Source organism: Mucor velutinosus (assembly GCF_035048745.1).
Source record: "Mucor velutinosus strain NIH1002 chromosome Unknown tig00000093, whole genome shotgun sequence".
Lineage (NCBI taxonomy): Eukaryota > Fungi > Mucoromycota > Mucoromycetes > Mucorales > Mucoraceae > Mucor > Mucor velutinosus.
The window spans coordinates 1,525,175-1,546,142 of record NW_027041907.1 but is presented as its reverse complement, the minus strand read 5'-3'; the positions used below and the strand labels follow the sequence as shown (position 1 = coordinate 1,546,142).

The following is a 20,968-nucleotide window of genomic DNA, read 5'->3' as shown; positions in this document are numbered from 1 at the left end:
CCTCGTCAAACTCTAAAACATTGCAAAACGTTGATAATCCATCTGGCCAAATACTATCGACCACTTTTCAGCGATTTTTTTTGGACAATGAAAACATGGCCAAATTCCTTGATTTTTCATGAGGGATACCTCATGGATTTTGCCAAATTTTAAATGATTGAGTTTTTCACCTCAAAATCGCGACTTTTTACTAAGGCATGTATTAACTCAAAATCATTCCAGAGATGTACTGCACACTCTGATGCAAGTGCTTTGTACACTTTGATTGCGAAAAATTGACTTTTTCGCTAAAAACCAAATATCAATCTTTCCAAATTTCCTGACCGAGATGTTGAGAGATTGCGACAAAAGCGGCACCATCGTGTAGAGTGCATCGAATTATACTAGTTTACCTAGAGATGTCTTGATTGTTTATTTTGATCAATGCCTTGAATTATGCCTCCAAAGGAAAATGGGATTCCAAAATCGCAAACTTTTGTCATTTGCCATTCGCTTTGACTTTCGATAATTTAAGCCCCGCTCACTGCGAATGCAAGTGTAGACCTTTATGAATGGCTTCCCTTATATCATTCACGATCACCAAGCGCAACGATAGCACATTTGATATGCTATATATGTGCAGCTCTTTATCTAAATTGCAGCTGAGAGTAACTGTAACTGAGAAAAAGGACAGAAATAGAAGAAAAAGCTCACAGTTCTATGCTTTGCAGTGTGAATTGTTGCCTACTGTTTGACCAACATACAAAACGTGGTTCATTCGCTTTATTGAAAAGCCGAATTATCAAAACGAGTGGTGCATTTCTGCTTTAAGCTGCGTCATGAGGGAACCTTTTCCTTTTTCTTTCCCAACATTCATACACAACTCTTGTAGTCAACATATCAGCAAATATGAGTGAAGGCATGTTCTCAAGACATGCTGCTTTAAGTGCAGGTAAATTTGAGGAAAAAAGAGCAGCGCTGGTTCTTGAAATACCAACCGTTGAATGAATAGGGGCTATTCCTGCTTCTGCGGAAGAGTTGTCGCAACGATATCTGAAATTGTTTCAACAGTACTCTCGGTAAGCTCATTCAAAGACATGGCCGTTGCGATTATCCACTGAACGCATGCATAGCTTGAAAGCGCAACACGCTGTCTTGAAGAAAGCAGTGATCAAGGTAGATACCAAGACCTTGCTATGGTTTTATCAAAGACTTATACGGTACTATAGGAACAAGCATCCAATGTGGCATTACAAGGAAACGTCAAGGAAAAAGAAAAAGAGCTAAGAAAGGTACATGTCTTTAGTAAGCTATATTCATGGTGTTGATCAACATACCAACTCCTGTTTACTACCTTTATTAGCTTCAGGAACAATTGGATCTTTTAGCGTTTCACAACGAGAGACTTACGAAACGTATCCAAGCCGTACAGGACAGCGAACAAAAAGGCAATCATTTCTCTTTATTAGGTGGATCAGTAAAGAAGGAATTGGAAAAGAGTGCACAAGCACTGGATGAAGCGAACATGGATTTGGAGCGAAAGATTGAAGAGAATGAGAAGCTTCACGAGGAATTAACTGAAAGACAGTTTGAGTTTACTGAAAGTATCAATACATTGTTGCAGCAAATCCAAGACCTCGAAAAGAAAGTGAACGATTTGCAAGACGAGAATGTCAATTTACAAGCAGAGAGCAGAAATGGCAGTGGCAATGGTATTGCTGGTGCTAATGATACACCACTCGAGCATCGTCAACATGTGAATGCTGAAGTCGAGTTGCTCAAGAAGGAGTTGAAAGAGTAAGTTACTTATCTTGGACTGTGTTGACAAGGGGGGGGGAGGGAGCTGATTTGATGTTGGTTTTGCAGAAAGAACGACTTGTTGGAAGAGAAAACGCATCAAGCACAGCAAAATGACATGCAAATGGTTTCAGAAATTCAAAGCTTACGTGCTATTTTGTTGGCCAAAGTTGGAAGCATGACAAAGGAAGAATCCACTTTATATGACATTGTCCCTGCAGCATCAGATGCATTGAAAGCATTGGAGACACAGGCCAATCAATACATTTTATCCAACGGAGACAAGGTAAAGACTCTGATAGCAGTATTGGATGGCTACTGACCTGTAACACGCTTAGACTGACATGAAGGAATTACCATCCGACATTGCCGAGAGGCTAGCTATATCCACAGAGACATACTCTCAAGAGCTGCTCAACTTGTTAAGGCAGCTGGATGATACCAAAGCAGAACTCAACAGACTACTAAAAGAAAAGGACGATGAGATCCAGCACACCAAAAACAAAAACCAACAGCGTACGCAAGAGTTTGAACAGCAGATTCAGGCACAAAATGTCAAGATTGAGGGTCTCTTGGCAACCCTTGAGACAAACCAAAAAAGCCAGACTGATGCAGTAGCCAAACTTGAAGCCATCAATAAGAAGCTGGAAGACGAGAATATGCAACTGCAAAAAGAGCTTGAATTACAGGTAAAAGAGGCCCTGTTAAGCATGATTCACAATTGATTGAAACATGCTGCTACATAGAAATCAAACCTAGAGGATGCGCAAAAAGAACTAAATGATACCAAAGAATTGATGAAATCCAAAGATACATCAGACAAAGAGATTCAAGTGGATCCAACTCTTGATGAGCCCAGAGCAGCAGACAAAGAGACCAAGGCTGACGCGGATGTACCCCAACCTAATGATGACACAAAAGAACAAGAGGAAGACGACGAGGATGTCTTTGTATACCCTAGCCAACCCACTGAGGAACCCAAGAAGCAGCAGGAAGAAGAGGACGAAGAGGACGAAGAAGAGGATGTCTTTGTATACAGAGGCATGGATGCAGTTGTGCCTGAAGCTGAAGCCACAGAAACAAGCACTGAATCAGAAAAGATATATAATCAAGATGACATGAACAGGAGAGAAGCCAACATGAAAACATACTACGAACAGCAAGTTGCCCAACTCACAGAAAAGATTCAAATGACTGATAGCAAAGCGCTCAGATTTGCAGCCATGTACAAATCGCTAAAAGAGAGATTGATCCAAGAGGACAAAGAAAAGCAAATGATGGTGACAGAGATTGATCGTCTGAATAAAGAGGTCAAGAATGTGCAGGATTTACTGGCTACTACTGAATCGAACTACCAAAAACAAGTAGACACAATGACGGAATTCATCTCGTCAATACAACAAACGCAAGAGGAGCAATCTCGACACCATCAGCAGCAACAACCGCCACAGAGACGAAGCAACAACTATCACAACCAACGCTAAAGGAGAAAAATTATAATTTATGACTAATAAACCCATCAGTATATATATATATATATATATATATATATACCCGTCGTTTGATGTTGGAATACATTTAATGGTATGAGTGCTTCATTGATGCCGTCTATACAAAAGGTAGCATGCTTGTCACAATCCACCTACCCACTGCGGCTTAAAAAATTGGATAGACTTTTTGATTATTTTCATTCCTTTCTTTTTCCATTCATACCACAAACACCATGGCTACTCTCGCAGACGAACTCGCAGCAGATCTCGACTTTTCTTCTGACGAAGAGGAGGAGCAACAAAGATCTGACATAGATGAAGAGCAAGAAGCACTGGATAAAATGAAGCAGGATGCAGATGGCGATGAACAGATGGAATCCGTAGACAACGCAAGCAATAGAACAGCAACTTCCAGCAGTGATGATGATGCCAACAGCGTAAAAAAGATTGCCAAGCTGTTGTACAGCAAACAAACACAGGACGTGCTACAGGTATATACTTGATCAAGTGTCTGTAGGGATGGACATACTCACATTCATGTTGGAACATAGAAAATTGACAGTTACATTGCTCAAAACCGCAATGCAACTCAAGTTGTTGGGCCCACTGAAGAGGATGAAGAATACAAGCTTATTGTGCAGTCAAACAGCATGACAGCAGACATTGATAACGAGATTCAGACGGTACACAAGGTAATTGCACATACAGAAATCACTAAAACACCAGGCTTACTCTCACACGCACACACACACACACACACACCATTCGCTTGCTAGTTCATTCGCGATCATTATGCAGCCAAGTTTCCCGAGCTCGAGACACTTGTATACAACCCATTAGAATACGCACGCACCGTCAAGGCAATTGGCAATGAATCAGACGTGACCAAGGTGGATCTTCGACCTATTTTACCATCAGCCACCATCATGGTGATCACTGTAACAGCCACCACCACTTCCGGCAAACCATTAACAGACTACGAATGGAAATTGACAGAGGAAGCTTGCGACATGGCACTTGATTTAGATGCAGCCCGTAGAAAGATTATGAATTACGTGGAATCTCGCATGACAGTGATTGCACCCAATTTATCCGCTGTCGTTGGTACGCCCACTGCCGCCAAGCTATTGACTGCCGCTGGTGGACTCACAGCCTTTTGCAAGATCCCGTCTTGTAATGTGCAAGTCATTGGCAACAATCGAAAGACCAACACTGGATTCTCAACTGCTCATATGGATAGACACACAGGTTACATTGGATATGCAGAGCCCGTGCTAGCAGCACCTCAAGATTTGAAGAGAAAATTGATCAAGATTGTGTCGGCCAAAGCAGCTCTAGCGGCTCGCATTGACGCTAGTCATCAATCGCCCGGTGGAGAAGCAGGACAAAAAATGAGAGACGAGGTGGATGCCAAGATTGAGAAGCTACAAGAGGCACCTTCCTTGAAGGTTGTGAAAGCATTGCCCATCCCTGACGAAGGACCCAAGAAGAGAAGAGGTGGTAAACGTGTGAGAAGACAAAACGAAGCCTATGCCATGACTGAATTGCGCGCTGCTCGTAACAGAATGGCATTTGGTGAAGCTGAAGAGGAAGTTGGCTATGGCGACGAGACAGAAGGTCTTGGTATGGCCACGAAACAAGTGGGCAAAATCAGAGCCTCTGTCGCAGATCAAAGAAACAAGAGTAAGTGACATGTGATAGCACGCATGGGCAAGTAGACTAAATGCTGCATTCATTTCATAGTTAAAGCACCCAAGCTCAAGAGTTTTGCTCGTGTGTCTGGTACAGCCACCTCTGGCTTAGCATCCTCACTTGCATTCACACCTGCCCAAAGCATGGAATTGATTGATCCAACAGCAGCCGTTGAAAAGACAAAGGAAAAGAGAGCAGAGAAATATTTCGGCGATGGTGCATTCTCCATGTATCCCAAGCATTAGGCCCTTGTATCAGTGATTTGTAAATAAAATAGCAACGAAAGCAGGATCATGCTACAATTCTTATTGCAGAGCGGTCTCACTGGGACCAACGTCTTGTTCCAATGAATGTAGTATATCTCGGATAAACAAGGAAATTCAGTAGAACGTCTTTCGATGGTGACTCATAAGATGTTTCATATTACTCTACATCCACATGGAAGGAGGGGAGCGAGGCACTAGCAAGGATCATTTAGGAAAGCGCGGGGGAAAAACTATTCAGCAGCAGTGTCCATACGAAAAATTTTCTCTACCAACACATGTTAAAAAAATAGCTGTATGGGAGACAGAATGTGGGAGGGTGAAAAACATCCATGCAGCAACATTGGCTTGATTTGCAGGATGATTCCCTGAAAATCGCACCCATAGTCTCCCCACAATAAGAAAGATTTCTGTCATTGGTTTAGCCGTTTGGAGACGTGGAGACCATACAACAATAGCAATATGAAACCTTCTTGTTAGACTCCAGCTGTAGCAGATGACTTCAGCCACCTACTACATAATCAATCAAGTTTCTTTTTTTTTTTTTTTTTTTCTACATTCCCTTCCTTTCTTTCTGTTGATTTATCTCACAATTCAGAATCATGGATACAGCACCTGGTCATTCGACATCAACCATGATGAGAAAGGATTCAATTGCCATGTCTGCCAGGACATTCACAACACTATCCAGCTTTGAATGCCGCGAATACAAGCGACTGCACGAAATTCTGTCGACTCCAGAGCAACTCGCCTTCTTCCAGACTTACCTTCAAAACATACATGCACATGAAAGTTTACTGTTCATCGAAGCATTGTCCGAACTAAGGCACGACACATCGTACAACCACATTGAGCAAATCGTCAACAGGTAGGTTTTTTTTTCCGCCTCATACTATATACGAGTATATGGCTCATCGCTGTCCATAACAGAATCTGGAAAACCTTTCTAGTGGAGAATGCACCACTGGAACTCAATGTAAAGAATAAACAGGCCATTGGCGATGAGATCAAATCACATCGATGGGGCATCTTGACTAAAAGGGAGGCCCTTGATCTGTTCAAAGATGCAGAAACAGAAGTCAAAATCTTTCTTGTACGTTTCTCATTCAGCCATCCGCATGCCAACTGATCTAACGCCTTGGTGTAGAATGAAAAGATCATCGAATTCGATCAGATATACCAGCCAACGACTAAAATGTAACAATGACAGCTGAATGAAATAACTCTGCTCTTCTTATCCATACTTTTGCTTAGAGCATGCTACGATCCAGAAGGCACAAAATATCAGAAAAAGGTGGTCGTCATTGGAGGCGGATTCACAGTAAGAAGGGGATAGTTGATGTATGTCATTTAGCGCAATGTGTAACCAGCATTATTTTGATAGGGTTTCACTGTTGCCTCGATTTTAGACCCAATGCCACGTTTTCATGTTACGTTGATTGATACAAAAGGTACACCCAGCATGAGATATTCTGCTGCCGCTGGCTCAGTGGTGATGATAGGCGCCTAATGCCCTTCTTTTTAGACTCCTTTGAATACACGCCTGGCATGATCAAGTTGCTGGTGCGGCCAGAAGAAACCTCCTCTCTACGAGTGAGGCATGATGCCTATGTTAAACAAGGACGCGTCGTGATTGGGTATGCAGATCAAATAGTAGACGATGCTAAAAATGTCAAGGTCAATGACGAATATGTAAATATCAAATCACAGCAAGTAAACCTCATGAAAGCTGTTGTACTGAACACACACGCATAGATTCCTTTTGACTACTTGGTCATTGCGACTGGAAGCACCTATCAATCCAAGCTGAAATCGTTCGACACATCTTCGCTGTATCGATTGTCTGAGCTCGCCACAGAACATCAGCAACTGAAGCAAGCCAAATCTGTGTTGATCATCGGTGGCGGTTTAGTAGGCTGCGAACTCGCCAGCGAAATTGCCAATCATACGTTTCCTGCCCCCTACAACACAAAGAAGAAGATTACCTTGATTGATTGCCATGATACGCTTGTCAGCAGAAGCTCTATGAAACGACAACAGAATGCCGCCAACTATTTTAAAGACCTTGGGGTTCAAGTGATACTAAATGAAAAGATTGTTGATTTTGATTCAGCAGAAAACAATACCTATTTAGGGTCTACCGGGACACCGTATGCAGGGTACGACAAGGTGTTCTTGGCTACAGGAACATCACCGTGCAATCATATTCTCAGAGACGAAGGCGATGTAGGGTTTGAGTCTTGTCTGGATCATTGGGGCCGCGTCAAGGTCAAACCCACCTTGCAACTGGATCATTGGAAGTACAACCATATCTTTTCTGGTGGCGATGTGACCAACGTTAATGAAGAGAAAACTGGCTACGCGGCTACTTTGGCTGGTGTTTGTATCGCAAGAAATATATGTAGGATAGAAAAGGGAAAAGCGCCTTTAAAACAAGGTTCAAAGGGTACCTTACCTGCGCCAAATAAACCGCTTCATGGTATCGAGTCCAGAGGGGGCGTTGGACGACAGCATTTGAATATATTCAAAAAGGCATTTTCTTTCCTCAATCCTTCCTGGGCAGCTCTCAAGTACTTTGACGAGAAGGAGTTTCTGAATCTGGTGCAAGGAGAAAGCAAACTCGTCACCACAGCAGCAATTGGAAAGAAACCTCGCATTCTTGATCTGGACAGGAATGACAGTAGCAGCAGTAGCGATAGTTGCAGTATCCCCAGCATAAACAGCATCATCAGTCATCACCACCCATTGCAACATCAACAACAACAAACAAAAAAGAAAACGACATCACTTGCACCCTGTGGGCATAACAGAGCGCTGTCGACACACTCTGTCAATGAGGCGCCCTTGGAGATTTCAGCAACCAACATGTCTGGCTCTGATATCATTTCCATCCAGCATCAAGGCAATGTACTGTTTCCTCCATCTGCTCCTGACACCTCTCTTTCTGCTTCTGCTCCTGACACCTCTCTTTCTCTTTCTGCTTCTGCTCCATCTCTACAACAGAGGACCTCTTGCGACTGTATCTACACACCAAACCAACTGAAACCACGGCCATCAACGGATGTCATACCGAAAGAGACACAACAACAAAGACTTGCAAGAAGGCCAAAATCGAATGATGAAATTCGACTGATTCATACCGAAAGAGCATTATACCACAGAAAGATGAATTCGCAATAAATAGCACCTTGTTTGTTATGATTTTTTTTTTAATATAAACATCTAGAGTTAAGCTCTTTTTCCTTGTCCTCTCTCTCTCTTTAAGGTATGTTTGCTATTGCAATTCATGTTGTGCTCACATGTGATGACTATACTAGTTGAATTGTTCTTTTTATCGGGATCAAGTCCGTACGAGCCGAAGTATCATTAACGGAGCAAGAAATAAAAGGTCATTTCTTCTGTGTAATCTTCCATTTGAATCAGCTAGACCGAACTCTCGAAATGCATTGACCCTCTGGATGCTTCACCCCCCAAGCAATGCGTCCGATGAAAAATGAGTGGATAGCTACGTCATGTAGACTTATGTTGTAACTATTATACAACATCGCTATCCATGATGAAATGACGTTTTTAGATTATTCGATTTTCAAAGTGAAAACCGGCATTGCAGCAATGTGGCTAAACCATGGGTCATGCTTTTTTTTTTTTTTTTTTTTTTTACTGCCCGTAGATCTTGAGAGCCAAATTTTATAGGATGGTGTGGTTCATATCCTTTAAAGCATAATGGACATACCGAGCAAGCGTCGTAATTAGTGATACCCTTACTTCCCTTGTGTCACTCAGGTTGCTTCATCGCATTTGAAGTCTGGTGACATGCGTTGGCATCATTCATGTATCACTGTGTAGCCTACCTATCTTTGTTGTTTTCCCTCCCCCCCCCTTCTTTTTCCTCTTTGTCAATCATCTACATGCGTGCCTTGCTGATTCTTCATCTACCTACATGAAATTCTGTTTTTCTCAGTTTTTGCTCATTTGATTTCAATAGCTTGTCATTGTCAAATGTGTTGATTTGAAACATGACATTTGGACAATGAGGCTTACCATGCAAGAATTCGTTGTACAAAATGACAAAAGCTATACAACAAGACATTCATAAGGAGAACGAGGGGCGGTTTGGCCTAGAAAAAACAAACTTTTAGGTGCATGTTTAATGAAGTATAGACTAGATATACACACAAAAAAAGTGGCAGAGTTTCTTGTTGCTTCCGAAATCAAATATTGTTGTGTTACTCAAAAACACATAAACAACAACAACAACAACAAACCAAACGACCACAATAAAAGAGAGAGAGGTTTTTCCTGTTGATCACTTGCTTTTCCTCTTTCTTTTTATCACACTCTTTTTTTTTTTTTTTTTTTTTTTTTTCCTTTAATTATATAAAAAAAACCTTGCCATGGAAAGATTACTGCAAAACACACCTTTTCACCATCCATGCAATGTGTACAAAGAATCCAAAATACCCATATTAAAAGACTACAATGTCTCTGATGAATGCAAAGAGATTGGCAAGCATTTATTGGACATGACAAAGAACCCTCTTGTATGTGTTTAGCTAGAGTGCAAGAGAGAGCATAGTGTAACCGTCTTGTTTAGTGCCAGCATGTTGATGTGTTGATACCCAATGAACCCTCTCAGCAGACGGATCATTTCAAACACTTTTTTGGCAAGAAATACATGCCACAGGAACAGCAGCAAGAAGCCAATACACATCCACACAACATTGTAAGTGTGCGTGAGGCATCAATTAAGCTCGTGGAGCGGCTGCTAACATGCTTCATTTAGTCATATTCAACCAACAACAACAACAACAACAACTGCATCCCAAGTCATGCCACTCAAAATGCATGCATTGTCGAGTCGCCTACATCAAAACCCATCAAAGAATTCATTGCGACTGAACAGTCCTATGTCAATCTACTAGAGGAAATTGTCTATAAAATCATGAAACCCATCAAAGAGTCCATTGTGGATCCCATCAAGCAGCCCATTCTGGACCAATACTCATTCAATCGCATCTTTATCAACATGGAAGACATTTTGCACGTCAATAAGTCACTGCTTGAGTCGCTACTGGAGTACAAGCAGGGCAGCACAATGGCATCCTTTGGCAGCATCCTCAGTCGTCATGTAAGCATGCAGCTACAAGAAGTTACATGCGTTTGTATTCACTCCCTGTCTTTGCCTTAGTTTGCATCCTTTGATTGCTACAAAATCTTCTTTTTAGGCAAGTCAAACTCGCTTGCTTGCCACCAACAAAACATCAAGCAGAACAAGAACTATGCCAAGTTTCTGCTCAACAAGGAATTGAAGGGCAATCTCGGCATGAGCGACATTTTGATTCAGCCTATCCAACGCATGGGCCGCTACAACCTGCTGCTGAATCTAATCATGGATCATCTGGACCCTCACGACATGGACAACCAGCATTTGATGCAAGCAAATGCCAAAGTCTGTAGCATTAACGATATGCAATATGGTGATTCATCGTTACTTAATTTGTATCACCTTATTCGGGACGCACCAGTAAGTCAATGTGTTGTATACATTGGGAAAAAAAAAAAAAAAAAAAAAAAAAAAAAAAAAAAAAAAAAAAGCACAAGCCAACACAATCATGTCTCCAAAATAGGCCTCCTTGATTCAAACCCGTCAACTGCTGGGCTACTTTGATGCAACTGAATTATCGCTACAATCGGGAAAATGCAACAGACCAGTGACATTACTGGTGTTTACAGACAAGATCATGGTGGTCAAGCGCAAAAACTACAATCTGCAGGGCAAGGACTATCTGGAGAAGATTGAAGAAAAAGTCAAGGACACCCACTCCAGCAGCATGCTTCAGAAGGCCAAGGAAGCATACAACGGTCTGCCGCTCGAGTTCAAAGGCTGGGCCGACATTAGATCAGTAGAGATATTTGATGGTTTAAAAGGTGTGTTGTGTTTTTCACATTGTACAACCTTTGTGTAATCACTCATCGGTCCGAACTGTTTGTTTTTTCTTCTGTTAGATCGACCTGATACCTTCTTTTTAAGAACGTGCCTTCCAGACTTGAGTCCCAATGCTACAGAAAAAGAGTGCGAAGCCTACTTTAGAAGAAGTGATCGCTTGTATTCCATCATCCCCAGTTCCACACGCTCCAGCAAATCCGTCCAAGATTACATAGCAAGCAAATCTGCGCTGATCCGCCTGTGTCAAAAGCAATGCGCGCTATCAAACATCAAAGGTAGTGAGGGCAATTGCATCATTGGCATGTTTTTTTTTTTTTTAGTAACATTTGATCATTTTAGACACTGAATCGAATGAATTGTATTACGAAGACAAATTTAAATTACCCGCTTATACCCAAATTTACAACGATCAAGAATCTTATCGAGTAGCTGAATACAAGAACCATATTTTGGTGGTCTATTTGCAAGATGGCTGGATCGATATCAACCGTCTGATTAGCGATGACGTCTGGATATTGGCTCTGGTGCATCGACATGAATCTGGCGGCTACAAACTGACTATCCGTGCCAGAACCAGCTTGATTCCCATCCGTGAAAGGAGCCGAGACCTCGAGTATGAGCAAATCGTCGCTGGCGAAACTCATGCCAAGCAAAGCAACACGCTTGATTTCATTGATACCCTGTGGAATAACTGTAAGTTTTATCCGATATCCTTTTGCCATTATTTTTTTTTTTTTTACTAATCTACCCATGGAATAGTGTTCTTTTATGAAAGAAGATTGCGAGCAACTGAAGCATTCTCCTGTATCAATGATGACTTGCTTCGTGTCAGAGCACGCTCACGTTCCCGATCCAAGTCGCTTACTCGAGTAGCAAGCAACATGAGTCTCGGCAAGATCTTTTCTAGATCAAGATCATCCTCACCTTCAAGAAGATACTCTGTCGATGAGCATGAACAGGGCACTGAATCTGCGGCATCACATGTGCTTGATCCCATATTCAAAATAGCCACTGTAAACAAACAGCTGGAAGACAAGTTCCGAGGTCCATCTGCCAACGTGTACGCAAATGATGGCTACAGCATGCCTACTCCTTCAACCACAACTTCAACAACAAGCACTGCGGCAACGGAAAGAAGCATGAAAACACGCGGTCAGCACACTCATCCTGCAAGGGTCAATACAGCAATAACACAGCCACACTACTTTAACAACGCTCCTCCTTCCGAGATCTTTGTTCGCGATGATACCCATTTCATTGATAGCTTCAATCAACCCCCAAAGCCCACTAGTCAGCCTCAGGAAGACGTGCTCTATGGTGGCAGCAATCTGTATCAAGACAACTCGTATAATCGCCCTCATCCCTATTCTCGAAGAAGAAGCTCTGTTCAAAGTTACAACAATTTTGATGCTATGCTGTTTAGCCAATCACCCCAGGAACTGATGTCAAGACCTTCTAGTGGCGGTAGTAATAATAGTGCTTCTTCTTTTTCCTCTTCCTCTAATGAGACAAGCCCAGTTTCTGGTGGTACAGCAATAACAACAACAGACCCTCGATATGGTGTGCCTCTATTTTCAAGTGATACAAATAGCACAACCACAACGTCAAGTGGCAATGGCGGTGGAGGTCACCCTTACAACTCCGTAAGCAGCTACAGTAGTAGCATCCGAAGCTATCTGGAGGAGGGCAACATCCTGGCACATCATCCCCATGAGCGATATGGCTCCGTTCGTAGTAATCACAGCTTTTCTTCTGATGAGCGACTGATGAATGCTATAGACGGCTCTAGAAGATCCTCTGCAGCGGCTGCTGCTTCTGTTGCCAATGGCAGTTACCGTGGCAAAAAGCTCAATGCAAGTGCTGCTCCACCACCGCTTCCCAAGTCGTTTTACAGTCAATCTCAGTTACCCACCGTGCATCAGCAGCAGCAACCTCATTATCATCATCAACATCGCTCATCACAGCCTTTACCAGCATCCCATCACCAGCATCAACATCACCAGCATCAACATCACCATTCACAACAGCCTAAACTCCCTCATCGTGCGTACACAAGTCCTGCTGGTGATTCCATCTCTACCAATTTCGCTCAATTGAAACTGGATGTCAACGATTTGATCGATGATTTGATTCAATCCCAACAAGCAAAGGCCAAAGACTGCAATACGTATGAAAGCGTCCGTGGTCTACGAAGTGTAAGTTGGTGTAGTCGCATAATAGTCTCGATGGGTTACTGATAGTTACTACAGCATATTGTCTCTAGATTAGATGAGTTCATGGACGATTTGAGTCCTGTTGGTAACGAAAGTCAATATGATTTGCGTTGATCTGCTTTCAAAATAATATACCTCCCTCTCCCATCTTTTTTGCTATTCTCTATGTACATGCTTCTCCATTCATTTCAATCCATTCTATTGCCTCCCCCCGCCTCCCCCTCAATGATTCCCTCTTCTTCACATTTGTATATATTACTCGTCTTTGTCAGTTTGTTTAAATTAAAATATGCTCTTTCTATGTCCTTAAATTTACAAGCCCGAGATCATATGATGCATTTACATCTTGATGAAAGCTTCAAAAGCAGTGTCCATTGCGGTTTGACCAAATTACCGCTGTAGAAATCCCATACTAGCCATAGCATTTGCTATCTGAGGTTTTTGATGAGTGTCAAAGGCAGCAGGAAGTCAGTTGCACAAACTGCTGGCATAGATTAGAGTTTGAAGCATCATTTATGCAAACGAGCCATGCTGGGAGCTTATCCATTTCCCATATTGTAAACCCAGCGATCGCCATTACCACACGTATAGCAATTTAAAACGCGAAACACTCCACCCCTTTCTTCCTGTTCTTTTTTTTTTTTTTTTTTTTTTTTTTTTTTATCAAAAACCGCACTTTTCGCCAAACAAACAAATTCAGATGGACGAAGACTCTTTGATCGTTGTCCCCAAGATTGAGAGAACTGGATTTGAGGATTGCCCAAGATGTCGGCTAGGTGAATTCGAAAGCAGTTTTCGCATCTCTGTCAAGAACAGTTCGCATGCTCCATCACACATCTTTCATGTGCACAACAACGAAGGCTTTCAATCTATCATGATGAGACTATGCGACGAGTTTCCAAGGGATTGGCTCAAGGGCGTGGTCTATTACTTTTATATTGATCTCGGTGGATTATACCATCACATTGAAGATCCCAGTTGGTTGAAAGGTAGGTGTCACTTGATACACTATTCGACATGAGAACACTTAGACTTGCTTGTAGATAAAGACATTCTCATTGTCACCACTGTTGAAGACTTGGAAGAGCTACCTTCAATCAGTCTTGCTGCCGGTAAGACCTATTTGGCTTGTCGGTTTGACTGATTCAACAAACTAATGGATTGCACCAGTTCATGCTTCGCTGAGACATGATGTAGAGCTGAGAGATCATCAAATTGAAGGTGTCAACAGAATGATCCACTTGGAAAAGTCCCAAAGAGGCGGTATTCTTGCTGACGATGTAAGTAGAAAGGGATTGCATGCGACATTCATAGTGCTGATCCTGTTTTTCTATGTAGATGGGCTTGGGAAAGGTAATCGCTAGCAACAACTGCCAGTTTACCAGTAGAATGTAACCACCATTGATAGACAATTCAAACATTGACCGTTATCCTACGTCGACAACCTCTTCAAGCCATTCATGCTTGTACATTAGTCATTGTGCCATCAAGAGCCGTAAGCATCTCCAACACACACACACACATACACACACACACACACACACACAAGGCACACTTCTTCTAATTTCGCTCTTGCTATAGCTGGGAGATCAATGGGCAGATGAGATTCGTACTAAAACAACCTATGGCAGTTTACCTTATTTTATATATCAAGATGAAAACGTCGCACTGATTGACCGTAAGAGACAATAGCCAACACACCTCGCTTTCTTTACTCATGTAGCTCGTTAGAGCCTTGCTTCCGTGTGATTATCACCACATATGATAGAGTGAGAGGCGAATTCAAAAAGAGGGAGCAGGGCATAGAAAACCAATCGCCGCTATTCGACATTGATTGGCACCGTATTGTGCTTGGTAATGACATGTGAGGTTGCAAAAGGACGAGAAATTAACAGAGATCGCATAGATGAATCACACAAAGTGAGAGCAAGAACTATGCTTGCAAACGCAGTAACATCGCTGAAGGGCAAATTCAAATGGTGTCTATCAGGAACACCCTTCCAAAACGACATTACAGAGCTGTACCCTATTTTTGAATTTTTAGGCATTGAATTAGATCCAAAGCGAAAAGCTGAAGAGGAGTATGTCACTGATGTACTCAAATGCCACATGATTCGACGCACCAAAGCCATTTTACACAAGGAACTCACCATCTTACCAAGACAAGAACAACGTTTCACACTGGAGTTCAGTCCTCCCGAAAGAGCTTTATATGAATATCTGGAGCGCTTGCTATACCACCAAATTGCCCTGATGAGAACCAAGGGTGACCGTAACCATCATGTTGTGTCTGCTGCTATTCTCTATCTACGACTAAAACAAGTCTGTGGCCATCATATGATTCTAATGGACAAGTTTCCTGATTTGATTCCAATGGCTGATGCGGGTGCTGATGACGAAGTTGCCGCTGCAATGGGCGAAGGAGATATTCCAAGAGAGAGAAACTACTGGGACGAAGCTACAGAGTATGAACAAGCTATGGAGATTATTGCCAGTTATCAGTACGTACTCATTATGAAGAGCGACCCAGCTTGAATCTAACGTGGCTGCAAAATAGTGATCAATACGGAAATTTGCAGGATCCCATCGATTCCTCTCAACTACAAAAGCTGAAATTCATCAAGCACTCTACTAAAGCTACTTGGTTGGTATCGTTCTTGAAAGAGCTACTTGCTGCTGATCCAACAGATAAAATTGTGGTGGTATCACAGGTAAAAAGGTTATTCTGCAACATGGCTGACGTTAGATTCTGACCCATTTTGTTGGTGTAGTTTGTGGATGTTATCATCAAAATTGCCGAATTACTCACTACAACAAGACTTCCCTTTGCTACATGTAAGCTAGATCATACGTATGCCCAAACTACTTATCAACACTCTGAATTAGACCATGGCTCCATGTCCAACTACGCTCGCAAAATAGCATTACAAAAGTTCAACCACGACCCTCGTTACCGTATCATGATTATGTCTCTGAAAGCTGGTGGCGTTGGTTTGAATCTTCAAAGAGCAAACCACATGATTATTCTTGACAGATGGTGGAACCCTGGTAATACTGAAATGCATTTGGCTGTGAGAAAAGTGTTACTCACCATGTCTGGTTTTTGTAGCCACTATGGATCAAGCCGTCGCTCGAATTCATCGAATGAATCAACTAAAAGAGACCTATATCCATACAGTAGTCATCAAAGATACAATAGAGGAGAGTTTAATGGATAACATCTTGGATAAAAAGGTGAGCAAATGTGAGAGAATTTGGTATTAAGGTGGTATTGATACATTCAATGTAGAATGCTTTGTTCCATAAAATTGTCGAAGCTGAGCTTGACAAGGAAGAGGATGATTTCAAGGCTGACCCTGTTAATGAGAATGAGCCACTCTTCAAATTGGATAAGGGCAAGAGAAGAGCCGATTTGAAGGAGGAATTATATATTGAGGATTATGACGATCTACAAGATTTTGAGAGCATTCCCTTTGCTCTCAAGAAGGAAGAAAATCATGACATTGATTTTTTTGCAATGGAGCAAATTATGCCAAAGAACATGGTTAGAAGACTGGATAAAATTGAATCCCTTGATAATGATACGAGTATCCTCTCCAAGAAGCGTAAGAAGAGAGAACCTCGCGCTTAGATTTGTAAATACACTTATAGTAAAAGATCTAGCTTATTAGCATATTTAAAAAATTAATATAATAAATACATAGCATAGTTTTCAAAAAGTCTCGGGGAAGCTGCAAAGATCAGTACTGTGATCTCGACGTTGTCTGCTTCTTGGATTCAGTGCCCACAACAGAGAGCTTCTAATCAGATTGTACCTGGGTTTGATGTAACGCCGATTAAATTGTTAATTTATGCGCCCGTTTTGGTGAAACCCACCTTGATTTGTTGCACGTTTCTCAGGCACATCTCTTTAAAGAAACGAACAACAATAGAGATGTCTATTTCGAGATCCATGACTACTCAATAGTGCATTTTAAATTAGATCTAAAGCATTTTTCAAATGCCAGATCAAGCTGGCAATCACATTTTTCATTGCCATATCACTTTAGTGCAAATCTCTGATTGTGGTTAATGAAAATATCTGATTTCCCACTATTCTGAATTGGTAGAAATTGAGCAAAGCAGGAAGAATTAAATCAGCATGTCGCAGCAATACACCAAATGTATGGTTATGTTCAATTTGCTATACCATTTAATTGTTGGTAAGTTGCGACTCTCCGAGCAAACGCGATGCTACTATAAAGGCAAGCGTACTCGATGGTCAAATTGTCTTTGAAACAGCTTACTCATTGTACGCTTCATCCGCATTTTATGGGTCAGCATCATGCAACGCTTGACATGATAGAGTTTGGTTGGTTGGCACTAATTAAACCAAATTTTATGCAGTTATAAATATTTAAAGATAATTATCTAAAAGAGAGCTTATTCAGTAGTACAAGAGATTTTACATATAGCGCGCACATTGGACCAAATAGGATTTCTTGGGAAAGTCATGGTCCAGGAAAAAAAAAAGCCGTGTATTACGAAATCAACACTCGGGTTGACTAATTGCACCAATTGCCAAAGTATGTAAGAAATACCATTTATAGATTTTTGACAGTAATGTTCCTCTTGCCTACTAGATTTAAATAATAGAGGAACAATAGGGCAATCGCCCACGTGCTACATGGTCTCCTTCTGATTTTAGCTTTTCCTAGATAATGCCTCGCGATGACAAAGAGAGATGAAGAACTTGTTTGATAAAGACGATCCTCTAGAGAAAGAAAGCGAGATTTTCAATAAGCAGAGCTAATAAAGTAAAGGAGACTGGAGCGTTTTTTCTACTAGAGTCTTAATTTGCCTAGAATAGACTGGATCAAGCAAAAACAGCCTTGTTTCATCGATAATCTCAAAATGAGAAAAAAAAAAGAAGAGAAGGCGAAAATGTGAAAGAGGTATCAGGCAAAAAGCGAAAGTCATGCTAGTATCCTGCAAACAGCACGTTGCAATGACGACATTAAGGTCTATTGTTTCTCTTTTGCATTGCATTGGAGTTGAGGATAGCATCAATCATGATACAATAGACATTTGGATGAAAGATTGCATCTCACTTTACTTTTAGCAATGTGCTTTTCCCCTCGAGATGTTGGCTTTCTATTGTGAACATAGCAAAATGAATAAAGAAGGTTTATTTGTCATGTGTTCTTCTTCTAGGACGGTAAAGTGAAAACGACGATTAGAATATAGTGTGTGTGTGTGTGCATCTAGTTAAGGACAATATATTATTGACAAAAAAAAATTTTCCCGGGTATCCCTTTTTTTTTCTTATTTTTCACTTGATTTTCTATTTCAAAGCCTTCTTTCTTCTTTTATTCACTCATTCTTGATAAAAAGAAGGCCGGTTTCAAGTTTGAACATCCAAAAAAAGAAGAAATGACCAGCTATATCCCTTTACCTTACTCCTCGTACAATGGAGAGTACCAGCCTCAATCAGATCCTTCGTCAACCAGTGAAACTTCATCTCAACCTGTCCTACCAGTATCACCACCTTTGCAACAAGGGTAAGTGCCTTTTCCTTTTTTCTTGGTTGTCATGGTATCGCGCGATGGTCCCTATGCAAAACTAAAAATTCACGATCCCTTTACTTTTTTTATTAATCTGAAACATTTAGATTAATGTCGATCTCGCAGCCTGAGACTCCGCGCCCAGATTCAACGGCCCATACGCCTCCTCCTCCTACTTCATCTGCATCATCATCAAATGACAAATTAGCTATTTCACCCAATTTGATCCGCAGAAGACCACCTATTCCTTTGAAGCATGCCAACTTTACAACGACAACATTTCACTCAAATCCTTATCCTAGTGCTGGCCCAATTAGAAGAAGACGAACAGAATCCATCTTTTCATTTGAAATGGGTCCTGCTTTCACTAGCACCAAGCAATTGCATGATTTGTACAGTATGGATCAGTCGAACAGGTAAATGCATTACTTTCACACAAATGTTTGCAGAAAAAGCTGACATTATTATCTCTTTTTAGTTATCAAGTGCAACTTCACGCTAAGATGGATCGAGGTTTTTTCAGAGCAGATCAAGATTGGACATGTTATCGCAGAAACTATTTTCAAGTCAGTTCAACATTTGATGTCCATGGCATGAATTACATGATTCAAGGTGCCGAAGTACCTTGCTTGCTGAGAAAATCACCAGATTCACAAGAGTTGCTTCAAGTTGATTATTTCTCTATTGGAGTGTGTGCTCGTGTCACCAACAATGACAAAAAGATTGAGCTAGTCCAGCATACACCCAAAAGAGATAAGGGCCCACAGATCATTCCTGAACCAAGACCTGTAAGAGCTGGAGGAAACTTACATCTTGCTTCAGTAGGCTCCAATCACAACATTGTTACATTTGAAAGATTGCAATTCAAGACTGCAACTGCTAATAATGGGAAAAGACGAGCTGCTCAGCAATACTATGAAATTGTCGTTGATTTATACGCCAATTTCCCAAGAGAAGAGCCTCTACGTGTTGCTACTTGTGTCTCTGCTCCTTTGGTGGTTCGTGGACGCAGCCCTGGTCATTACGCAGACTCACATACTCGCTTCAAGCACATGGATACAGACTCTTCTATTTCAAATGAACATATATCTCCTGTGCCAATGGGCGCTTCACTGCCAACAAGTATGTCTGCTTCATCTACGACAAATGGCAGTAGTGTAAACGAAGACAGATTTGCATACAATGCCTCTTCTCTTCCACCACCCCCACCACCATTATCATCATTGACCACCAATGGCAGAGCAAACCCTATGGATCACCATGCATCTCCAAATCATAGATACACTAGTCTACCCAACTCACCCGTCAGTGATTTTGGATACTCGCCTTACAGCAACTATACGTATTCTTCATTATCTGGATATCCGCATATGATGGGCCCACCTCATGCTTCAGCTAATGCTTCGAATATATCGCCATATGCACATGCAGCATCCATGAACAGCAACCCGATGCCTAGTCCTTATTTTCAAAATGTAATATATCTACTTGTAAGACTTGTTTGCGTTTAGACATACTAACTTTCTGGTTTATGTTAGGATCAATCACATCATCACCATCCACCTCCACCTCCACCTCCTCATATCTATGCTAATGGGCCACCAGGTTTTCACAGTGAGAAAATAAAGACTGATATGAAGCACGCTAATTACTGGCATCAATCAAACGAGGTTCCAAGAATGAATCATCCACAAGAACATTACCCAAGTAATGGCAACATGTATATGAACTCGCCAGCAAGCAACCCTTACGGGCATCCTCCTCATGAAGATACTCCTGGCAACGCCTACCCTTCTAGTCTTGACGCTGGTCGTCCTCAGTAACAGATTCCTAAAATATTATTGTATGTAATTGAAATACTTCTATCCTTTAACCATTCTATTGTTTTATTCTATGCCCCCCCCCCACCTATATATATATATATATATTCATCTAATAAATTACCATTATAACTTACAAGCATCTTAAAACTAATAAACAACGTTGTAATATTTACATGTGTGTATGATTACATGTGTAAATGTATCATTCTCCCCCACTGCTT

General features: G+C 41.4%; 6 protein-coding genes across 6 annotated transcripts; all 6 read left to right on the top strand.

Annotated features, from left to right (window-relative positions):
* Window positions 1-888: 888 nt before the first annotated feature.
* Window positions 889-3,260, top strand: ATC70_002244 (uncharacterized protein; the record flags this gene model as incomplete). Its single annotated transcript, XM_064821623.1, has 8 exons — window positions 889-931; window positions 992-1,058; window positions 1,113-1,155; window positions 1,209-1,271; window positions 1,343-1,776; window positions 1,846-2,062; window positions 2,115-2,465; window positions 2,523-3,260. The coding sequence occupies 8 exons, from the start codon at window positions 889-891 to the stop codon at window positions 3,258-3,260; spliced, it is 1,956 nt and encodes a 651-aa protein (XP_064681309.1).
* Window positions 3,261-3,499: 239 nt separating this feature from the next.
* Window positions 3,500-5,203, top strand: ATC70_002243 (uncharacterized protein; the record flags this gene model as incomplete). Its single annotated transcript, XM_064821622.1, has 4 exons — window positions 3,500-3,757; window positions 3,818-3,958; window positions 4,043-4,949; window positions 5,010-5,203. 4 exons carry the CDS (start codon window positions 3,500-3,502, stop codon window positions 5,201-5,203), a joined length of 1,500 nt encoding a protein of 499 aa, XP_064681308.1.
* Window positions 5,204-5,823: 620 nt separating this feature from the next.
* On the top strand, window positions 5,824-8,401 carry ATC70_002242 (uncharacterized protein; the record flags this gene model as incomplete). Its single annotated transcript, XM_064821621.1, has 7 exons — window positions 5,824-6,089; window positions 6,152-6,314; window positions 6,369-6,418; window positions 6,476-6,542; window positions 6,606-6,672; window positions 6,747-6,913; window positions 6,977-8,401. The coding sequence occupies 7 exons, from the start codon at window positions 5,824-5,826 to the stop codon at window positions 8,399-8,401; spliced, it is 2,205 nt and encodes a 734-aa protein (XP_064681307.1).
* Window positions 8,402-9,615: 1,214 nt separating this feature from the next.
* Window positions 9,616-13,495, top strand: ATC70_002241 (uncharacterized protein; the record flags this gene model as incomplete). Its single annotated transcript, XM_064821620.1, has 9 exons — window positions 9,616-9,762; window positions 9,816-9,944; window positions 10,005-10,349; window positions 10,410-10,745; window positions 10,849-11,149; window positions 11,228-11,443; window positions 11,508-11,861; window positions 11,928-13,363; window positions 13,418-13,495. 9 exons carry the CDS (start codon window positions 9,616-9,618, stop codon window positions 13,493-13,495), a joined length of 3,342 nt encoding a protein of 1,113 aa, XP_064681306.1.
* A 586-nt stretch (window positions 13,496-14,081) lies between these two features.
* SMP3 (alpha 1,2 mannosyltransferase) lies at window positions 14,082-17,012 on the top strand (the record flags this gene model as incomplete). The annotated part of the gene is made up of 13 exons (XM_064821619.1): window positions 14,082-14,370; window positions 14,425-14,493; window positions 14,552-14,661; window positions 14,720-14,734; window positions 14,790-14,876; window positions 14,963-15,059; window positions 15,113-15,235; window positions 15,288-15,882; window positions 15,939-16,092; window positions 16,153-16,216; window positions 16,268-16,429; window positions 16,491-16,615; window positions 16,671-17,012. 13 exons carry the CDS (start codon window positions 14,082-14,084, stop codon window positions 17,010-17,012), a joined length of 2,232 nt encoding a protein of 743 aa, XP_064681305.1.
* Window positions 17,013-18,793: 1,781 nt separating this feature from the next.
* On the top strand, window positions 18,794-20,747 carry ATC70_002239 (uncharacterized protein; the record flags this gene model as incomplete). The annotated part of the gene is made up of 4 exons (XM_064821618.1): window positions 18,794-18,921; window positions 19,032-19,340; window positions 19,403-20,399; window positions 20,463-20,747. 4 exons carry the CDS (start codon window positions 18,794-18,796, stop codon window positions 20,745-20,747), a joined length of 1,719 nt encoding a protein of 572 aa, XP_064681304.1.
* Window positions 20,748-20,968: the final 221 nt, after the last annotated feature.